The sequence below is a fragment of the Brassica napus genome, chromosome C3 (genome assembly GCF_020379485.1).
Source record: "Brassica napus cultivar Da-Ae chromosome C3, Da-Ae, whole genome shotgun sequence".
Lineage (NCBI taxonomy): Eukaryota > Viridiplantae > Streptophyta > Magnoliopsida > Brassicales > Brassicaceae > Brassica > Brassica napus.
Genome location: NC_063446.1, coordinates 4,326,305 through 4,348,868, shown reverse-complemented (window position 1 = coordinate 4,348,868; position 22,564 = coordinate 4,326,305). Strand labels below are relative to the sequence as shown.

The following is a 22,564-nucleotide window of genomic DNA, read 5'->3' as shown; positions in this document are numbered from 1 at the left end:
ATAACATGTGTGGATATTAAAGATCTGCAGTATAGTTATGGCTTTACTTTTATATCTTACATATATTTTAAAACATGTTATGGCTTCTCGCGGCAGCACATGAGAGAGTTGATAGAAACGAAGCGAAGGGTCTCTTTGGAGACTGGAAAAGGAGATGAAGGCTCGCTCTAGTGGAGGAGAGAAGAACGTATGGACGTGTTGTCGCCACTAAGGTAGTCGCCATATTGCTGAGCGTTGGGGAAAGAGCAAATGTTTTGGGAAACAATACAAAAGTTGACCAAAACAATACAAAAGTTGAGAATATGGGCTGGGCTACACACCACAGTAAAATTTAATTGGGCTTTTATCATATTTCATTTCATACCTATTGGAGCTAATAGCATCTTAACTCTTTATATTATCTTGTGTGGTGTTAATAGTAATATTTGGGTTTGGGGCGCAGAATTCATGTAAAATAAACGTATGATTCTAAGCAATTTTTAAAAGGGATCTATGAATCGTTTATACACTGTGACTTGTTTTTTCTATATCACCGACGAAAATAAAATATCATACAATCAGTTGATCCAAAATTTCAACACGTATACTATTATCCGTGGACCATGATATCTACAATAGCTTGAAAGTTATTCCGACAAATTATATAAATACTGACATCATTTCTAAGTATACACCAGATGATTATACGAGTACATACATGATTAGTTAATTATAATTAAGCAAGGTATAAAAAAGATCATAGCGTAAATGTTTTGGACTTTTTTTTCATAATTAAGCTAAATGTTCTTCTCTGTTAAAACAGCTATAATGGTCAACGTGAAATCACAATATACGGGTAAAATACGAAAATTCACGTAACTCTTTTGAAACTCATCACTAGAAAACGTTAACGATTAAAAAAGAAAAAAGGAAAAACAATTCCGATGACAATCATGTACAAATATTTATTGACGTTATCTTACAAAATACCTGAACTATTTCTACCACGTTCATAAAAGTTGTTTATCTGTTTTCTTGTCCAATTCCGCGTGTTCAATCAAGTAAGCGGCATGTGACTTTGTGGGGTTTGCATCAGTAGTTGCTGTATGAATCCGACAAACACACCATTTTCGATTCAAACAGTATGAAAAATTTAAGAAATAGATTTCTTAAATTCTTGAGGCTAAAGAGAAATCAACATAGAAATCAAATGGAAAAATAACATCAAAAAGAATTTATTGATTAAAGATTATATACATGTATCATTACAAGTGTAAATAAATCTAAGAATCAATAAGCTCTTTGTATGAAATGTTTAATGTGTAAAATGGGAGAAGATCCATTTTCTCATAAGGAGGATCTCCTTATTTATAGAAAGATGAAGCCTAGGACTTCCTAGCAATATGAGCCTAGTTCAATGTCTAATGGGCCTTGAAGAGGATGTAAATCCACCCCCAACAGTAAGTCCCCCCAAGTTCGTCGAGAGAGATGGAATCGATCTCTGCGAAGTTTACGAATAGGGTTTATTAGACAATGAACTAGACACATTCATGCCTATGACGGTTTAGGCGAGTTTATTTCGAACTTGTGCCTAATAAGAAGCGAGTTTGCTTTAAACTCGTGCTTAGCGAAAGACGAGTTTACTTGACTCATGCTAAGACATAGGCGAGTTTACCGAGAGCTCGTGCCTAGTGGAAGGAAAGCTTATGTAAACTCATGCCTAGCCAAAGACGAGTTTTTGTAAACTCGTGTCTAACACTAAGCGAGTCGACCGCAAACTCATGCCTAATAAAAAGCAAGTTCAATTTAAACTCGTGCCTAAAATACAAGTTTACCAAACTATTGCTGACCCGAAGTCGCGTGTTGAGATCGTGTGTGCCGAACAAGTTGTTGGCTTGTGTGTTTGTCAGGCTATGATGATGTTGAGAAACGTGCTGGTCTGTGTCGCTTGTACTGGTTCCGACGAGCTCGTAGCTGAGAGTCATCTTTCGAAGCATGAATCGTTTGTTGATTCTTTTTCCCTTTGGCTCAACGATCTTTGGTTCACAAAAGTATGGTCATGATCAGATCAACATAAATCCAAAAGAAACAAGCGACTTTTGCATAACGTACGGACATGATAATTGCTAACTAGTTATACTAAAGGCCATCAGCAATAACATAAATCATGACATAGCTATGATGAGAGCGAGACATATGTATAATATAAGGAGTTTTTTTTTTAAATAATAAACCACAGCTATAATGTTCACCATGACACATATGTATAATATTAAGGTGATTAATGCACGTGATGATTCAGTTAAAGGGCTTATCTTTGCGGTGAAGAAATGGTTGGGAGCCTTTCTTTATTTCCTTCTCACTGTAAGAAACAGAAGCATCTCAAGAATTTTCTGAGTTTTGCTGAGTTGCAGGGAGCAACTAGTGGTGGCTTCTCGGGATCTTGTTGCCAAGGATACAAGAAGAATCAGACTCTTCTCATCTTCGTCGATGAACTCCAAGGACTCCATCGTCTCCGTCGCTGCTAACATCGCCTCTCAGCCGCTGCAAAGCTACGACTCGAACGTATAGGGCGTCCTCACTGCAATTTCGAACAACGCTCGCAAACGCCGCCAGGGAATAAACAGTTGACAAACATCTGACAGAAACGAAGTTGTTGATACGTCCTGTGAAGATGCGGATGCTACTCAGAAGCATGACTGTGAGATCATGAGTCAGGAAGGCCAAAACACCCAAGAACGTCAGATCTTCTAGCTTCTCAAGTTGCTGGGAGTTGGGCTTATAGCACAGGTCCTTCTGTACATGGAGAAAACAAGGACCCCGAATCCTCAGACACCTCTCCGTTACTCGACGGCGGCGATGTCCCAAGCAGCGAATCCATAGGATTATAACTCCCGACGAGGAGAGCCCTGTCACTCGCCAGCTGTCGATGGAACGCGGAAGGTCCGGGGACGGGGACGGGGACGGGGACGGGGACGGGAGAAGCGCGAGAGGCCAAGTTATCCAAATGGTGGCTCGACAGCGGTATCTGAACTGGAGAAATGAATTGACCGGGGGGCGAATCGGAGAGAGGAGACGAGGAGGTTATCGCCTCCGCCGGACCGGATAGGCTTCGATTTGGACGTGGCGTCTCCGGTGAGGGTTCGATTGAGGTGAAGAAACCGACGCGGCGGACTTTAGGGACAGCGAGAGGTGCGCGACGTGGGAGCATGGCTGAGGATTGAAAGAAGAAGAAGAGAATCTAGGTTTTTTTTTACCCTAGATCTAGGGTTTTCCCAAGTTTGATATGCTGTGAACATTGTTCTCTTTGCCCCCTCCTTCTAGCGCCAACTGTTTGAACCGAAAATGGTGTGTTTGTCGGATTCATACAATGAAAAATTTAAGAAATAGATTTCTTAAATTCTTGAGGCTAAAGAGAAATCAACATAGAAATCAAATGGAAAAATAACATCAAAAAGAATTTATTGATTAAAGATTATATACATGTATCATTACAAGTGTAAATAAATCTAAGAATCAATAAGCTCTTTGTATGAAGTGTTTAATGTGTAAAATGAGAGAAGATCCCTTTTCTCATAAGGAAGATCTCCTTATTTATAGAAAGATGAAGCCTAAGACTTCCTAGCAATATGAGCCTAGTTAAATGTGTAATGGGCTTTGAGGAGGATGTAAATCTACCCCCAACAGTTGTTAGTATTATAGATGACAAAACGATCACAGAACACATATCTTGTATGTGTTTCACTTTTATGACTATGTGGGGTTTGCACACTGCCTAGTGATAATCATAGATGATAGAAGGACTGTATAACAAATATATATTGTGTTTTCTTTTTTTGCTTCTTACTGGTTATAATCGTAGTACGACTGGACATGGTGGTGGTCCAAAAATATAATAGTGTGTGAGATCATGATTAATCCGGACTCTTAATTTGGGGTTCTCAATTCATGATTTGATACTTTTTTTTACATTTTTTGGCTAAGAACCGGCTCTTATATATTTTATTTAAAAGACAGTTTTTAACTTTTCTTAGTTAAAAGCTAAGAAACGGTTCTTAGCCGAAAAACCTCACCCTAAGAGTCCGGATTAATCATGGTCTGAAACTTGTCTTCAACATCTTACATTTTGTCTTTGATGAGTTTTACAACATGTGAACCAGACGCGCAATGTTTATGGTGAAATTATCGTATAGAATAAAGCCAAATTATCTAGCGGAAATCTTCCCAACTTTTTTAAAAAGTAATAGGAACCTGGTTACAAATTTCATTTCATATTTCATCAACTGGACAATTCGAAAAGACAAGTACTAAATCCACCAAAAAAAGAAGCAAGAAAAAGAAAACGATAGAAAACTGTATTGGATGTCCTCTTAATCTTTTAAAACGTGAAATACAAATTTGGAACGTTTACTTATTTTAGTCAACATATGAAACATAACGATAAATGACTTCAATATTGCATGTGAAATATGTAAGCTTTGAAATAACATTCAGTTTATTACATCCTTAAGCAGCTCTTCCAAACTATAATGATCCAAGCTGACCTCGTGATTGCATGTGAAGTATGAAATGTACACTATGTTGTCTACTACTTCCTTAAGCAGCTCTTCCAAACTTAAAAAAAAAAAGAAGCTCTTCCAAACTATATGATCCAAAATTCATATTCTTGTATTACTTTCAGCATTTTAATAGCACACTCTTAATTAATAAAAAAATAACAACATTACATGTGGTAGTGGTATTAAATTACGAGCTACGGGGTTGTCGTAACGTACCTCAATGCAAACAATGCATCCCTGATTCTGTAAACGAAAGTGTAACGACGCCGATACAATTTCATTGAAACTGTAACAACGTCAAACGTCATGACTATACTCATTCCGTTTTATTTTAATTGGCGTTTTAAGTTTATATACAAAAATTAAAAAACATTTAATTGTGTACATTTTCAAAATAAAAACATCATTATCTATATACCTAACCATATTTCAACTAATAGAAAAAAAAAAAGAAACTCTTGGTAATAAATTTTGCATTGAAATAATAAAACGATACTTATTTTGTTTTTTTTTTGTTTTAGAATGATAATTAAATTGAAATGGAGAAAGTAGATTTTTAGAAGAACAATCTCTTGGTTTTCTCGGAATTTGTAGCTGACAATCCAGTGATAAAATATGCTCCTTCATAAATTTGTCGCTCAGTCTTAAACATCACATCTATGGTGGTTCAGTTCAAGTAGCTGATTACAGTTCCTTATTAATGAAAATTTTCCATGAAAATGATGATGTAAGTAAACCTAAAGTGCTCTCATTAACACCGTTCATTGAATTCCAATAGGGGTCGAAATGATTGTGGAGTAAAACAAACTTGCTAAATGAGACAAGTTTAACTATGGGACAAAACAAACGTACTATATTAGATAATTTAAGTTTAGTTGTCTCTCTAACTGCGTTCATATTTCACTATAGGAATCGACAGGTAGCAATGAAATTGGTGATGTGATACAATCAGAATTAGTATGTGATACAATCAGAATTAGTATGTGATATTAATCAGAATTAGCCGGCCCTCACTCCATTTAAGACCAGGTCTAGTCAGTTCAATCTGCTGTATACTCCATATATTAATCAGTTTCCTTTTATGTCACCAGTTATAATTTATGTATTTTGGTTCATAATGGTTGCTTTTAATTTTATCGAACGAAAACATATTTGTTGCTGAAGTTCCAATCTTTTAGGAAAGCGGCTGCGAATTATTCTAACAACTCTACAGTAACATCCCGTGTACGTTTGAAGTCCATATATGTATACTACATGCATAAGCCATGTTCAACCAAGTTCGATAAAACTCTAAGCCGGGTGTTAAGATTTTCCTCCAACAGACAAGACTCTAGTTGTGTTAACTTAAAGATACAGAACAGATTTATGTTGAGATGAATGAAACAGAGAGAGCTTTGGATAAGAGAGTGTGAGAGAGAAGAGAAGGAGAACACACAGACATTTAACGAGTTCACGCCCATTAACGAGGGTCGCTACATCTCGCCGAGACTATGCTCGGAATCCACTAGAACAAAGGGATTACAAGAGGTTACAAGTGATTTTCCTAAGAATGCCTAAGGAAACCACTCTGTAAGACCCCTTAGAAACTACCCAAGGCTTACGCCTTTACATCTTGTTTCTCTCGCCCTTACAATGCTTCTTGTGTGCTCAACACTCTCGCTTCTACTCTGCTTTCTCTCTCTGGACCAATGCTACTATTATGGATGAAGCAACCTTGGTCTTGTGCAGCTACAAAACGCCAAAAGACTTCTCCCTTACAATTGTGATAAGGCCAAACGCATAGAGACAAACGGTCCTGTTTTGTGCTCAGACCTATACACCAATAGTAAGCCTTTTCTTTGTGGTCTAAAGTCTGCTAACTCAACCCCAAGTAAACCTTACTTTAACCTGAGTTCTTCTTTGGTTAGCATTTGAATATTGCTAAGACTTGCTCATCAAGTTCTTATCTTCACACCGGGTTTAGTCATTGCGTAGTTCCGTGAATGCTTTTTATATTATAAAACACATTAAGCTGCATAAAAATGACTTTAGTCTCTAAGAACCGTCAAAAGTTTTAAAAGTTGAAATATATATAAGCCGGGTTTAGTCATTGGGTAATTCTTACCAAATCTCCCCTTTTTAATCGATCCATTAGGGTTGGTATGATAATTTTAAAGAATAAATTATTACGATGTCTTTGACTGTTTTTTTTGTCTCTTGGCACAACCGCATAAAATATTTGCATTGACCTATAATTTTTTTAAAATGTTACATGGATCACAAGATTTTTAAATTATTAAAATTTATTGAAATTAAGTTTAAAATGTTTATGCCCAGTATTCATCTCCACCTCTCGGAATTATTTAATTTCCCAATTCCTTTTTTTTTTCTCAAATAACGATACCATTTCTGAATGATTTTAAAGTTTGGTTACATCAGAAACAAACTAAAAAATAATAATTTCCCAATTCTTTTTTTTTTTGAACTTTTAATTTCCCAATTCTTGCATTCGTTATTGATATTATGTATTAATATAACACGTTATGAATCTAGTCACTCTAAATTTATATCTAACTGTTTTATTTCTTTTTAAACGACTACTCAAACAACTAGGAACAATATTTTAATTTAATAGCTAAATTTATTTTCCCTTCACTCATTTCAAAAAATATGTTATCTTTTCGTGTATATCTAAATGAATGTTAGTTAATCAAAAGTGGTCAAAAGCCGATTTTAAAACGTTAGTTTTAACATATTCAAATTCTTTAGTTACGGAAAAGGAATTTAAATTGCAGAGCATGTTTTGATTAGTAACAAACTGTGCAATTAGGTGTGAACAGACTTCTTGGTCGATCAGACAAATGCCAAACTTTGATAATGCCATCAATTAATATTCGATCATGGGTCAGTTCCCTTGTAAGTACTTGGTACTATTTAGTTAATAATTACCTAAGGTAATTAAATTATTTAAAACACTCATAATTACACGTCAATATTATTTTTCTCATTAAGATTTTCTCTTCATCTACCACTATAAATAAGAGATGTTATATCCAAGGGGCGGATCTACAGTAGCAAGAACGGGGCACGTGCCCCCGACTACTTTTCAAATATTATTTACGAGCAACTAGTTAAGTGACACCATTGGACCTGACTGGTTCAACCGCAGCGGTTGCGGCTGCGGGAGTTTGCGGATGCTGGTGGTTGCGGTTTCTAGCGGTTTTAAGAGATTTATACGACTGGTTCTGCAGTTAGAAATTGGTGCGTTTGCGGGATACTTATGACTGGTTAACTACCAAACGCAATAGCGGTTAAATAATAAATTAACAATATTTACATTTATATCATTATAAAATATCAAAAATAATAATATTATAATAAATATAAAATTTATATTTAGAAAGTTATAGTTTAAACTTTTTAAAAATTATAGAAAATATTTTCATTTTAAAGTTTTATAATATTAATTAAAATATAATAGATATATTTTAGTATTTTTATAATTCTAATTTAAATTTTTTATTGAATATTTTTATTTTTGTATTTAAATTGTTTTAGAAAAAAAAAAAAATTTATTCTCCCGCAACCGTCCGCAACTGCAAACGCCCGCAACTGCAAACGCTAGCTGGAACCAGCTTTTGAATTTATAAGGTTTAGAGCGATTTGAAGCGGTTTGGAGCGGTTTGAACGATTGTTACAAAACGCCAACAACCGCTACCAACCGCAAAAGCTGCGTTTGCGGATGGTAGCGGAAAAACCAGTCATACCCTTATTTTGATGGAACAATTGGTTAAGATGCACCGGGTTACGTTCAGCTTTCAGTTTTCGAACTTCGAGTCCAACACCTATCTTTTTCTTTACAGCTATTATTAGACTTATTCTTGGGTTCATCCCCTAGGGTAAACCTCTAGGTTCACCAACCTATAGGATTGTGTTATTTCATATTTGATATCTTTTAAAAAATAAAACAAAATATTGTCAAATTATATTATCTTTTTAAAATTAAAAAGTAAGAAGAAATAAATAAAAAATAGTAATAACTACAAAAAAAATATTTTTAACGTCGTCAGCAAAACATTAATCCTTAAACCCTAAATCCTAAACCCTAAATCCTAAACCTTTGGGTAAACCCTAAACTCTAAGATAAATCTTAAACTCTAAATCAAAATCACTAAACACTAAAACACTTAAGGGTTTAGGGTTTAGGATTTAGGGTTTAGAGTTTTAGAGTTTAGTGTTTTTATTTAGAGTTTAGGATTTATCCAAGGGTTTAGGGTTTATCCAAGGGTTTAGAGTTTACCCAAGGATTCAGGGTTTACCTAAGGGTTTAGGTTTACCCAAGGGTTTAGGGTTTAGGATTTAGGGTTTAGGGATTAGGATTTAGGGTTTAGGGATTAGGATTTAGGGTTTAGTGTTTTGCTGACGACGTTAAAAATATTTTTTTAATTCTTTTTTCTGTAGCTGTTATTTTTTTTTTTACTTTTTTATTTTAAAAACATTATATAACTTGATAATATTTTGTTTCTTTTTTTAAAAGATATCGAATTTAAAAGAATGAAATCCTATTGGCTGGTGAATCTAGAGGTTCACCATACGGGGTGAACCCGAAAATAACTCCTATTATTATTGAGATTATCCAACCTTTTTGTTTTATTGTTAATACTTAATATTATTATTTTTTCTTGTTAGCATATCTCCTCCTTTCTTTATTTGTCTTCTCATCTTTCTTTCTATTATAGTTTATATTTCATCTTAAATTTTAGAGCCATTTTTAAATCCATTCTTTTAATAGTAGATATTAGCAATTACTAATAAAGAAACAAAACAAATTAATCCGCTCATTTTTATTTAATGTTTTAGAGCTTAGTTCCTTATGATATAATGACTATAAAAAAGTTGCATAAGATATTGATATATTGCTATATATTTGTAAATTTGAAGACTATATATATATATATATATATATATATATATAAATTAATTTTTACTGCGACAGTATGTTATTGTGATTAGTTATATTTGTAAAAATATAATTCTTATAAAATCTGTTCTAAGTTGAAGAAAATTAATGGTCTATATTTAATTTTTAATGGCAAATAGCTTAGAACAGTTTTTAAAATAGACTGTCATATATTTTATATTAATTAATTTTATATTATTTTTAATATATATATATATATATATATATATATATATTTTGTTTTGTGCCCCCGTCATTTTTAATATATATATATATATTTGTTTTGTGCCTCTGTCAAATAATTGGCCTGGATCCGCCACTGGTTATATCACCATCATATCTCAGACCATGGAGCTAAAAATCCCTCCACCAGGAACCTCCGGCTCACTTACCTTCAAGGTGAACCGACGGGAGCCAGAGTTAGTATCCCCGGCCAAGCCAACACCGAGAGAGCTCAAACTCCTCTCCGACATTGATGACCAAGAAGGACTAAGATTCCATATTCCCTCTATCTTTTTCTACAGACACAACCCCAATGTTTACTCTGATCCGGTCGCAGTGATACGAAGAGCCCTGGCCCAGACGCTGGTCTACTACTACCCGTTAGCCGGTAGGCTCCGAGAAGGACCGAACCGGAAACTTGCAGTGGACTGTACAGGCCAAGGCGTCTTATTCATAGAGGCAGATGCTGACGTTACACTAGCTGAGTTTGAAGAAAAGGATGCTCTTAGTCCTCCTTTCCCTTGCTTTGAAGAACTTCTCTTTGACGTAGAAGGTTCAAGTGAGGTTATCAACGCACCTTTGATTCTTATCCAGGTCAGTTTCACAATATATTTCAAAAACTCAGTACTGTTTCATAATATAATTGTTATTTTCCAGGTCAGTTTCACAATATATTTAAAAACTTAGTACTGTTTCAAATTATATATGTGTATTACACTACAAGAAAACAGCGGTATTCTGACGGATATTCCGACGGAAAATGAAATCCTCGGAATATCCCGAGGAATTTCCGAGGAAATTCCGAGGAAACACAAAATTTGGTTTCCTCGGAATTTCCTCGGAATATACCGACGGAATTCCGAGGAAATATCAATTCGTCGGAATATTCCGAGGAAATTCCGAGGAATATGTGTTTACTACTTTTACTCCGATACTCGGAAAAACCGTTGAATTCCGTTCCGGCCGTTTAAATTTAGGAATCTTTTCCTTCCTTGCCTTCTCCGTTTCCTCTTCCTATCGATCCGTCCTTCCTCTCTGGAGGATATATCGCTGTTTTATACTAGTCCTCTTTCCTAAATGGATATCCTCATCCTCCTCTATCCTCCTTATAGTTAATAAACATATGTTCCTAAAAAAAATTCCTTTCCTTATTTCACTTGGGTCGAACCTATTTGCACTTGATTACCTGTAGTTCCTGGATTCCCTCCTGGGGTCGTTTCCCTGAACTCCTGCAAAGGTCTGTAGTAGCCTGGGTCCTATGTACACTGGTCCTGAGTTAGTTCCTACGTTGCCTTGCCTTGTTCTTTGTTGACTCTCTCAATTCGATTGGGTTAAAGGAGGTCCTCCGTGGATTGCTATGGATCTACATCTATACTGGTGTCCCTTGATTGTTTCTGGATTCCACCTAATGATCTTCTTAATCTGTGTTTCCTGTCCTATCTTCTTCCCCTCGGTTATAGTTTTTGTCAGTAGAGCATAGGGAACTTAGGTACGCTTTCCCCAGCTGGGGATAAGTTTTCCCTATGGAATTTCCTAAGACCGTTTCCTTTAGGATTTCATCCTTGCCCCAGTTTGCCTTTATCCTAAAATGGTCCTAACCGTTCCGACCTGGCTAGCTATCAAGGTACGACTACCCTGGAGTAAGGAAAACATTCTATTTTCTCTGAAAAGATCTGTAAAGAACTGTACCTTGTCATTGACCTTTCCTTATTGGTTTAGGGTACCTCTGCCTGACACGCCTGCCTTTAGAAAATGAAGGGCATCACTGGAGGAGCTATCCTAACTTCCGCCGATATCTCCCGTTATGCTAGTTTTGCCTACCAGGTTCCCCTCTTGGACTGGGTCCTTTATGATTGCCTTGACACCATCCTACCCTATATCTATGCCTAGATCCTTGTGTCTAATGAATCCTCGACTTCCTAGTTGAAAGTAATTATCTGCTGCAGACTTCTAAAAATATCCTACTTGCCTTCGGGGGCTAACTTCTTTAACCTGGGTCCTAATGGGTCCATTCGCTGGTTACCTTTGGGTTCACTGTCCTCTGTAGGCCTGCGCTTTGGTCACCTAATCTGGCTTATACTCCTAGGTTTTCTTTTGTTCCAAGGATAGCTGAAGGGGTACTCGTTCCTTTGGCCTATCCTACCCTGCTTACCTGGTAATTTCCTGTATGCTTTCTTTATCCTAAACGTATTTGGGATTTCCTGTAGATCATCTCTACTTTTACGCTAGCCTATGGTTTTTTTTGATTTTGGGTGATCCACTTGAACTATTCTGCTGTCCTACTCACTACGCCAATGGAGCTCGCAGAATGATTCCTAGAGGAAAAATGAGGGGAGATTTGAATTCCTATTGTTCTTTAGGGAGTAACTTGACTTTAGAAAGTGTTTTCCTCCTGGCATTCCTCCCCATCTTATTTTGCTTCTGACTTTCTTCTACTATCGTTTCTCTTCTTTCTTTTTATTTTAAATTCCGAGACCTTTGTATCTGTTTGACAGTGGAATGAAGATTCCTCCTTCCTATTCCTGTACTGCTACCTTTCCTATTCTTTAAGAGTAAGCAGCTTGCCCCTAAGATAATGAATCGTTCCTTGTTGCTTTGAGACAGAGTATTATATGAACGGAAATCTTTGGAACAGCTACGGTCAACTATTAATTTGGAAATAATTCTTCCTAATCCTTCAGCTTGACTGAAGATCTTCCGCTTTAAGGAATTCATGGTACTAAAAGGAACCTGACATCAAATAAAGGTCTTGTTATATGTTCCTATAGGGAAAATCTAAGTGTTTGAGACTGGCTTCAATTTTCCTGCTTGGGTTGTTTAATCATCCTCGAGATCCGTCCATGGGTATTTTAGACCCGTAGAGTGAAAAAAGGGAGATATGTTTTCTCCGCTCTAAGGATTTTGCGATGAAGTTAACTTCGAAATTGTATTGAACTCTATGCCTTTTTTCCGCTACATCCTCCTAAAGAGATACAAGACTGAGATATAGATGGATCTATCCTAATGGTACAATACAACTTTCCGATCCTGATTCCGAGCCCTACCTGATTGCAACTTCGGCTGCCTTTAGAAACGTCTTCCTTTTGAATAGCTCGCTGTGGTTTCGAATAGAATCTACATTCCTAACCTCCCTTCCTACCTTCCTGAAAAATCCTCTTCGGCCTTTCCCCTTGAATTGGATCCCTGTGGTCCGAGGGCGTTATCTACTTAATTGTCCGTCGGAAAGTACATTCATAAGATCTATGTGATCCCTAAATTTCCTGAGAAAATATGCAAAGAGTTAAAACGGTCCCTTCTCCTCCTGGTTTGAGGTCACGCAAGAAGTTCCAGACGCAGGATTCTGGAGGCCTATAACGACTAGTTCCTGAGTCCTAATCTTCCTTTCTAATTCTGAAATCCTCTCCTTTCCATGCCATGAATATCCGAGGCGATTCTCGAGGATGGGGGTTTTAATTCCCGAGGATTCCCTTTAAAGACAAAAATTAGAACCTATCCGTCGGGATTCTCTTCCTGATATCCAGGAAATTCAGGACTCCGAACTCCGGAATAATTAAGATGACTTCGAAAATATTATAGCCGTTGGAGAGCCGTTTGGGAATTTTACAAAATTCCGAGGAAATTCCGACGAACTAGCCGTTGGCGTCGGAATTCCGTCGGAATTTCCTCGGTCTGTCGGCAGGATTAAACTATAATACAAGCACTCCTCTCCCTCTTCATTCACTCCATATCTTCATCCTCCCTCTTACTCTATTTACACACGAATTTGATTCATAAAAAAAAATGTCTTCTTCAAATTATTTTCGTTCTTGGATCGATCGACCTCATTTGAATCCGAACACGAGATTGCTTACGGAAGAATACCAACGAGGTATAACCGAATTCATGGGGTTAGTTCACCGACAACCGGAAGCAAAAACAGGTAAGTTAAGATGTCCTTGCTCTAATTGTAAAAATAGAAAGGTTATTAAAGAGTGGGATGTTTGGACTCATCTATATTTGAGTGGGTTTACACGAAGTTACAAAATTTGGTATCATCATGGGGAAACTGATTATGAACATGGTAGTACTAGCGAACCTCAGCCAGCGGTTAGATTAGAAGAACCAATTAGAACAGATGTAGATTATGGTGTAGGTACTGAGCAGATGGTAAATGATCATTTTAGAGGGGAAGATTTACCCAATGCACAAGCTAGGAGATTTTATGATATGTTGGATGCTGGAAAGCAACCATTGTACGAAGGTTGCAGAGATGGTCATTCAGCTTTATCATCTGCTACAAGATTGATGGGCATTAAAACAGATTATAATTTGGCTGAAGACTGTGTGGATACGATTGCTGATTTTGTAAAAGGTATTCTACCCGAGGATAATGTAGCTCCTGGTTCATACTACGAGGTTCAGAAATTCGTAGCTGGTCTTGGTTTATCGTATCAGGTAATAGATGTATGCAGCGACAACTGCATGATTTATTGGAGGGCGGATGAACAACGTGTTACATGCAAATTTTGTGGAAAGCCTCGTTATAAAGATACGAGTGGAAGAGTTCCAGTGCCATATAAAAGGATGTGGTATTTACCTTTGACGGAAAGGTTGCAGAGGTTGTATCTGTCTGAACGCACAGCGCAACCAATGAGATGGCAAGCGGAGCACTCAACAGATGGTGAGATCAGACATCCTTCAGATGCAAAAGCGTGGAAGCATTTCCAGTCAAAGTATCCCGACTTTGCGTATGAGAGAAGAAATGTCTACCTTGGATTATGTACTGATGGTTTCAGTCCGTTTGGCAAGAGTGGAAGACAGTATTCTCTATGGCCCGTCATTCTTACACCATACAACCTACCCCCAAACTTGTGCTTGCGACGAGAGTTTTTGTTTCTCTCGATTCTCGTTCCCGGACCAGAGCATCCTAAGAGATCACTTGATGTGTTTCTTCAGCCACTAATATATGAGTTGCAACAACTATGGGCTCAAGGTGCTGAAACATACGATGTTTCGTGTAAAGAAAACTTTCAAATGCGGGCAGTACTAATGTGGACAATAAGTGATTTTCCAGGATATGGTATGTTGTTTGGATGGACAACGCATGGAAGGCTATCATGTCCATATTGTCAAGATAACACTGATGCTTTCCAACTAAAACACGAAAGGAAAACGTGTTGGTTTGACTGTCACAGGAGATTCCTACCACCTGATCATCCATATTGTAGGAGTTGGAATTTGTTTACGAAGAACAAGAGGGTATTTGACAGTCCACCTCCGAAAATTTGTGGGAAAGATTTGAAGATACAACTACGAGATTTTGGTGCAGAAAGGACGCCAGACGTCGGTGGACATGAGCGTTTTCCGGTAGATGCTGTTGGAGAACTACATAACTGGCACAAAAAAAGTATTTTCTGGGATCTGCCATACTGGGAGGATCATCTGCTAAGGCATAATTTAGATGTCACGCATATTGAGAAGAACTTTTTTGACAATCTCATGAACACGATCCTTAATGTTCAAGGTAAAACAAAGGATAATTTGAAGTCAAAACTGGATTTAGTCGATATATGCGCTCGTTCAGAACTTCATGTTGATGAGAATGGTAGGGCTCCTTTTCCCATATACCGACTTGATGCAGAGGGAAAAGATGCGTTCTTTGATTGGATTTCAAACGATGTAGAATTTCCAGACGGTTACGCATCAAATTTGCGTAGCTGTATCGACAGAAAGGAAGGAAAGTTTACTGGCTTGAAAAGCCATGATTGCCATGTAATGATGCAGCGCCTCCTTCCGTTCGCCTTCAAGGAACTATTACCACGAAATGTTCATGAAGCAATTGCAGGGCTAAGTGGTTTCTTCCGCGATTTATGCATGAGATGTTCATGAAGCAATTGCAGGGCTAAGTGGTTTCTTCCGCGATTCATGTTGTTGTAGTGGGTGGTATCAGACTTATCCCCCTTCTTTGGCCTTTGCTTCTCTCGCTGAGACGAACCCTCTTCTTGTGTGTTCTTCTTTGCTGATGTTTTCGTGCGCTTCATTCTCTACAAAATAGAATCTTTGAAACAAGTGAGTATGCATGCATATTTGATCAAGGAATCAACATGGAAATAAGAAATTCACAAAACCCAAAAAATTGCTCAAGAACACGATTTGAGAATGTGGAGATTCGCGGAGTATACCTGTCTTAGGGTGAAAACGAGTGTATGAATCAGGTAGAGCTCGAAAAATCAAGGGGAATAGAGCCCAAAATTGTTCAAATCGGATGATTATAGAGAGAGAAAAGGGGGGGGGGTTCGAATTATAGGGAAAATCGGAGGGGATGAGAGTTTTGAGGTTTTGATCTAAAAAGTTCGGGTTTTGCATTATAATTCTGTTTGCACACGCATCGATCGATGCGTTTTTGTACAATTACGCATCGATCGATCTGTTTATAAAAAAACGTACGAGATTTTCCGAGGATATTCCGAGGAACGCTTGAGATTTTGTTCGATCGATCGATGGTATAATCTAATCGATCGATCACATTGTTACGGCTTTCGTCCATCTTAGTGATCGATCGATGCGTTTTTGGATATATATACATCGATCGATCCGTTTATAAAAAACGTACGAGATTTTCCGAGGAAATTCCGAGGAACGCTTGAGATTTTGTTCGATCGATCGATGGTATAATCTAATCGATCGATCACATTGTGAACGCTTGAGATTTGGTCCCGGTTTCGAATCAACGAAATCGTTGAATCCTTAAGTTCTTTTTTTTAAAAGTTCAATTCATTTATTTCTTGGTTTAAATTTGTAAATTTGGCTATTTTCTATTCAGTCGGTTCCAAAGAAGAAGGGACGTTTGGTCGGTTTGGGTCGTCGCACCCGGTCGGTTCCTCCTTCTTCTGCACCACCGCCCTTTGTTGATCCAGAAGTACTTACGGCTCAGTTGAAGGACAAGGATGATCGCATATCTTTGTTGGAGACCCAGATGGCGGCTCAACAGGCGGGCTATGAGGCACAGAGGAGGCTGAACCAGCAAATGATGGAGATGATGCAGAGGATGTACCCGAACGAGGTGTTCCCGGACGTGCCATACCCGTAGTTTTTTTTTTCCAAAAACTCGGAATGTTTTATTTTTATTTGTGAAACTTTGAATATTAATTAATATGATTTCAATTTTAATTTTATATTTTCGAATTTAAATTTCAAAAATTTTATTTTTTAAAAAAAATTAATATTTTTAACATTCCGATGAAATTAAATATATTTTTTACTCGATCGATCGATGCGTTTTTGGACATATCCATCGATCGATCCGTTTATAAAAAAACTTTCGGAATATACCGAGGGACATATTCCTCGGAATATACCGAGGGACATATTCCTCGGAATATACCGAGGGACACCTTTCCTCGGAATATACCGAGGGACATGTTCCTCGGAATATACCGAGGGACTTCCGAGGAAGTTTTTCCTCGGTATATTCCGAACTTTTTTTTATAAACGGATCGATCGATGGATATACGTCCAAAAACGCATCGATCGATCGAGTACTCAGAGAAGATATCCCGACGAAGTTCTCCCTCGGTATATTCCGAGGAGTTTTCCGACAAACAAGTGATCCTCGGAATTTCCTCGGAAATATGTTTCCTCAGAATTCCGTCGGAAAATTCCGAGGGTTTTCCGAGGAAAGAAGAAATTCCGAGGAATTATTTCCGATGACTTGTTTCGTCGGTATGTCGTCGGAATAACGTTATTCCGACGAAATTCCGACGATTTTTTCCCTCAGTATCCTTGCTGTTTTCTTGTAGTGTTAATATCCAACTTTCAAGTTAACAAAAAGTTTTAAAAACTTAGTACTGTTTCATAATATAATTGTTATTTTGTTTCATTCAAGTAAAAATTTACAAACGTTTCTATAATTAAATGATGTATTTTTGAAATATAATGATTAATGTAAAAAATACAATGAATTTTTGTAATCCTGTGCTTATACTCAAAATAACTTATATTATGAAACAAATTCAAATAAAACATGAGAATATTTTGGCTGTAAAAAAACTATTTGTTTTCAGGAGAGATATAGTACACCCAAATATCACCTATAGTATCAATAAAAGAGAATAAAATAAGAATACATTTACGGGTGATGTTAATTACTTGTAGGTCACGCGTCTGAAATGTGGAGGGTTTATCTTCGCCATCCGTCTCAGCCACGTAATGGCCGACGCCGGAGGTCTCTCACTCTTCATAAAAGCGATTGGCGAGTTCGCACGTGGATGTCACGCTCCAACGATCCCTCCGACATGGGAGCGTCATCTTCTAAGCGCCAGAGTCCCGCCGCGTGTGACACAAACGCACCGCGAGTACGACGAACCGGCGGTGGCCGAGACAGAGTCCGCCACTGAAGACGAGGACACTCTGGTCAGCAAGTCCTTCTTCTTCGGCGGCGCAGAGATGTCAGCCATACGGGAGCTCCTCCCACCGGACATCGCCAACCGCAGCACAGGTTTAGAAACGCTGACGGCGTTCCTGTGGTGTCAACGCACCGCCGCTCTACGACCCGACGCGAACAAGGAGATGCGGGTCATATTCATCGTCAACGCGCGTCCCAAGCTTAAAAACCCAACGTTACCTCGAGGATACTACGGAAACGCGTTTGCGTTCCCAGTCGCAATCGCAACCGCCAGAGACCTAGCGGAGAAGCCGTTAGAGTTCGCTTTGAGACTAGTGAAGGAGGCGAAAGCGAGCGTGACTGAAGAGTACATGCGATCGCTTGCGGATCTTATGGTGACGAAGGGGAGACCAAAGTTCTTGGCGGACGGAGCCTACTTGATCTCTGACGTGAGAAACTTTGCGGATATCGATCTCGGAGTTTGGGGTAAACCGGTTTACGGAGGGATCGGTAAGGCCGGGGTTATGGACTCTCTGGGGTCTAGCTTCTACGTTTCGCTTGAGAACAGGAAAGGTGAGAGAGGGATTCTTGTGCCGGTTTGTTTGCCGGAGAAGGCGATGCAAAGGTTCGTGGAAGAGCTTGACGCCGTGTTTAACGGTCAGTCTGTTGTGTCCAGTGGAGGAAACAAAAGTCGTAAACTGGTCATGTCTTGTCTGTAAAATATAGTAATGATAAACTATAATACTGATGAATTGTATCGTGCATGTCTTTTGCTTTAGGTGTAAGATTTGCTTTCTCCACACTCAAGATTCTTTCCGACAATTTAACGCTCATCAGAGCTATTTCCGGTAACCTCCAGTCTAAAAAATCATTGGAATTGTAAACGACATATGATTTTTCTGGGTTTGCAACATTTTTCTTTCTATATGTTTCTAGATCGGACAACTTGGTCGTCGATGATTTAGCAAAAAGGCTCTTCAAGCTTATTTCTCTTTGTAACGGACATCACGATTTGGACTATCGTTTTGGGCTCATTTCTTCTTCTTAGTTTTCTAAACAAATATTCAGTAAAAAAAAATTTGATAGATATTTAGTTTTTAGGATAATTTGCAAAATACCCTATTTAGGAATTGAAATTTGAAAAATACATTGTCTTTATTTTTTTGTGAAAACTACACTTTTTTAATGTGAATTTACTTTTTGACCCCAATTTGATATTTCAATAATTAATATATAAATTTGAAATTAATAAGAATATTATAATTATTTATGTTTAGGATAAATATGTGTTTAAGATAAATATATGTTTAAGGTAGTTATCATGAAATTTATATAGATTTTAATTTATTTTGTTAACTTTTATATAAACACAAGTCAGGTCTTATTTTATACAAAATTTTCATTTTTTCTTGAAGTCGAGACCAAGTAAATTCTTCTAATATGATATTCACGTATGCGTTTATTTGTTTTACTTTGACTAACGAAAGAGAAGAACACTAATTATCATTCATCGCATTGGCTTGTTATTCTTCTCTTTAACGTGACAACAAAACCATTAACTCAGATCGAAGTAATTTCTATGTAATCTTCATTTAAGAGAATCTCGGTCCATTTAAAAAGGAACTAGAGTTTGACTCGCACGCCCGTGCGGATACTTATTTTCATTTTATATACATGAATATTATTTAAATATTTATTATTTAATATTTTAAACATTTATCATATTTTAAAATGTTTATAAACACAATAATTAAATAGTTTACATGCTGCAAAAAAAATATTGATTTGTGCGATATACTAAATCTTTAACAAATATTGACTCATTGATATATTTGAGTAATATTTTTTAACACGAAATCGTTTCACAAATGTAATAATATTTTAAATATTTTGATTAGATATAGGCCATGTGGCAAAAAATTTGTACATTAGAAAATAATATTTAATTATAAACATTAATATAAATAGAATCTTTTGTTGAAAATAATTAATAGTAACTGAAATGGTTAAATATATTTTAGAAATATTTGAAATATATATATTTTAGGCAAGATTTAGATAGACTAAAAATAAATATTTGATTATAAATAATCCATATTATTGTACAAGTAATTCAAAATATTTAATTCTTAACATGTATAGATTTTATTTTTGAAAATAATTAATGGTAACCTTAATGGTTAAACATACATCTTGGAATATTCAAAATACATATATTTTAGACCTTACAAGCTAAATGTGTGAAAATTATATGATATTAGGAAAATATTACATAATATTATTAAAAATCATTTATAAATTCGTTTTTTTCTAAAATCTAGCTGAATCATTTTAGGAAATATATTAAACACAAAATTTTAGGTGAAATTTATTTAGGAAATGATTTAGTAAAATAGGAAAAGACAAAATATCCATAAATATAGCTTCATTTAATACATCAATGACATGACATTGTAAATATAGTGAAAAATTAAGGGGTAATCTAATTTTGTACTCTCCTTTTAATAGATTAGATTGTTGATTCTTGTCATTAAATGAACGTATTTAATACGAGAAGGAGACGAGAAAACGAGACGCGTCTTGTTTTCTTTTATTTTTTTTTCAAAATAATAAAAAATAAATTTAAGATATCCCGTATATATTAATTGAAAAACATTAAAACATTTAAGTGTATCCACGTGTCATCACCAGAATAAAATTCAGAATCCTTAGAAAATATGTTGGTCCAATTAAGTATATATTATACTTTTCATTAAACTAATCATAAAATTAATTAAAGTGTACAATTACTATTTTCTTTTTTTTCCTTAAATAAAAGCTACGGAATTACAAGTATGACTAATATATATATGATAATTAATGATTCTAATAATAAAGATTTGATAACAATTTAGATCTCATCCACCGTTTTTGTTTAATTTTACATTATTAAAACAAATTTAACAATCAAATTAGCTACAAAATTAAAATATAGATTTTTTCGTATATGTTATATTTTGAATTTTAAAAAACAGCAAAATAACTAAAACTGTTAAAATTATTATGTTAAAAATTAATGATCAATGGTTTAACATCCCCTATATATTAATAGATAGACATTTAAAAAGTTTAGAACCTGTAGTTTGTACTAATTAAAAAAATGTCATGTTGAGTTGTCACGTACGTAATTGAAATGCAAATTTGTTTACGTTGCGGCTTGAAAATCAATTGATAATTTTGTTAATCCAAAATTAAATTGCTAGAGAATATTATATTATATAGTATGTTCATTATGGACCATTCATTTATCAAATTGAAATTTATTATATATTATTTCCTTAAATAAAACCTACGGAATTACCTAATGTGATTATGATATATATAGTAATTAATGATTTTAAATAATGAAGACTTGCTAATAGTCTGTGTACTATCTATCATTTTTGTTTAATTCTTTATTATTAAAATAAATGTGATTATGATATATATAGTAATTAATGATTTTAAATAATGAAGATTTTCTAATAGTCTGCATACTTTCTATCATTTTTGTTTTTTTTTTATATGTTGTATTTTGAATTTTTCAAAACGAGTTTAAATTACTAAAACTGTTAAAAGTCTCACATAAACTTTTGTGATCAATGTTTAAATTTTTTTCAATAATAAGATACAATAATAATAAAGTCATATAAATAAACATATAAATAAATAATTTTATTTTAATAGGTGTTTATGTTAATATATATATACATCATATCGTTTAAATTTAATTATATATCATATACGAAAGATAAGATTGATTGTTTTGATTTATTTATCCTTAAATTATTGCGAATAAACAAGAGCGGTCATTTGATTTATATGTGCAAGCCAATTTATTACATAATAGTAACTGATTTCTTAGTTATTTAATATATAATTATTATTTTATTATTTCATAATATGCAAAAAAATATAAAATAAGTAATAAATCTAAAATATTTATTTTGCACAAGACGCATATCTTAACCTAAGTATTCATCCCTTTAATAATTTTGAATCTTAAACATTTTCTAAATCTCAGGCCAAAATAAAATAAAAAATGAGAATAAACTCAAAAATTAATATTTGTATCGAGCAATAACCAAAACGACATAAAAAAGAGAAAAATAGCGAAGATAAATAGGATTGGCACGTGAACATAAACTTCTCATAACCATGATTAACTTTTAAATTGCTAAATCATGATATAAAATCGAGTTGACATAGTTTCATTGTAACCAAATAGTAGGCATGAGATTATTCGGCCTAAACGTTAGGTTTTTATGAGATAAATAATTTTTTGACCTAAAATATTTTTAAAAATAAGATCAGTTCATTAGTAAACAGATTATGTAATTAACAAAAAAATATTTTTAATAAAATTGTTTAATGACCAAAAATATTAATTCGATCAATAATGTAAATTTTATTTTCCATACGATATTTTGATATCTTGCATATTTGCATTGTTTTATCCATTCATTCATAAACATTTTCATCATA

At 35.3% G+C, this 22,564-nt stretch overlaps 1 protein-coding gene and 1 long non-coding RNA gene across 2 annotated transcripts; one reads left to right on the top strand and one right to left on the bottom strand.

Annotated features, from left to right (window-relative positions):
- Positions 1–1,198: 1,198 nt before the first annotated feature.
- LOC125584124 lies at positions 1,199–6,911 on the bottom strand. Its single transcript, XR_007321121.1, has 2 exons — positions 1,815–6,911; positions 1,199–1,480 (listed from the first exon to the last, which is right to left on the bottom strand). It is a non-coding gene; the product is annotated as an uncharacterized LOC125584124 (long non-coding RNA).
- Positions 6,912–9,744: 2,833 nt separating this feature from the next.
- Positions 9,745–18,986, top strand: LOC106383453 ((Z)-3-hexen-1-ol acetyltransferase). Its single transcript, XM_048752020.1, has 2 exons — positions 9,745–10,293; positions 17,833–18,986. Exons 1-2 carry the CDS (start codon positions 9,826–9,828, stop codon positions 18,778–18,780), a joined length of 1,416 nt encoding a protein of 471 aa, XP_048607977.1. The 5' UTR covers positions 9,745–9,825; the 3' UTR covers positions 18,781–18,986.
- Positions 18,987–22,564: the final 3,578 nt, after the last annotated feature.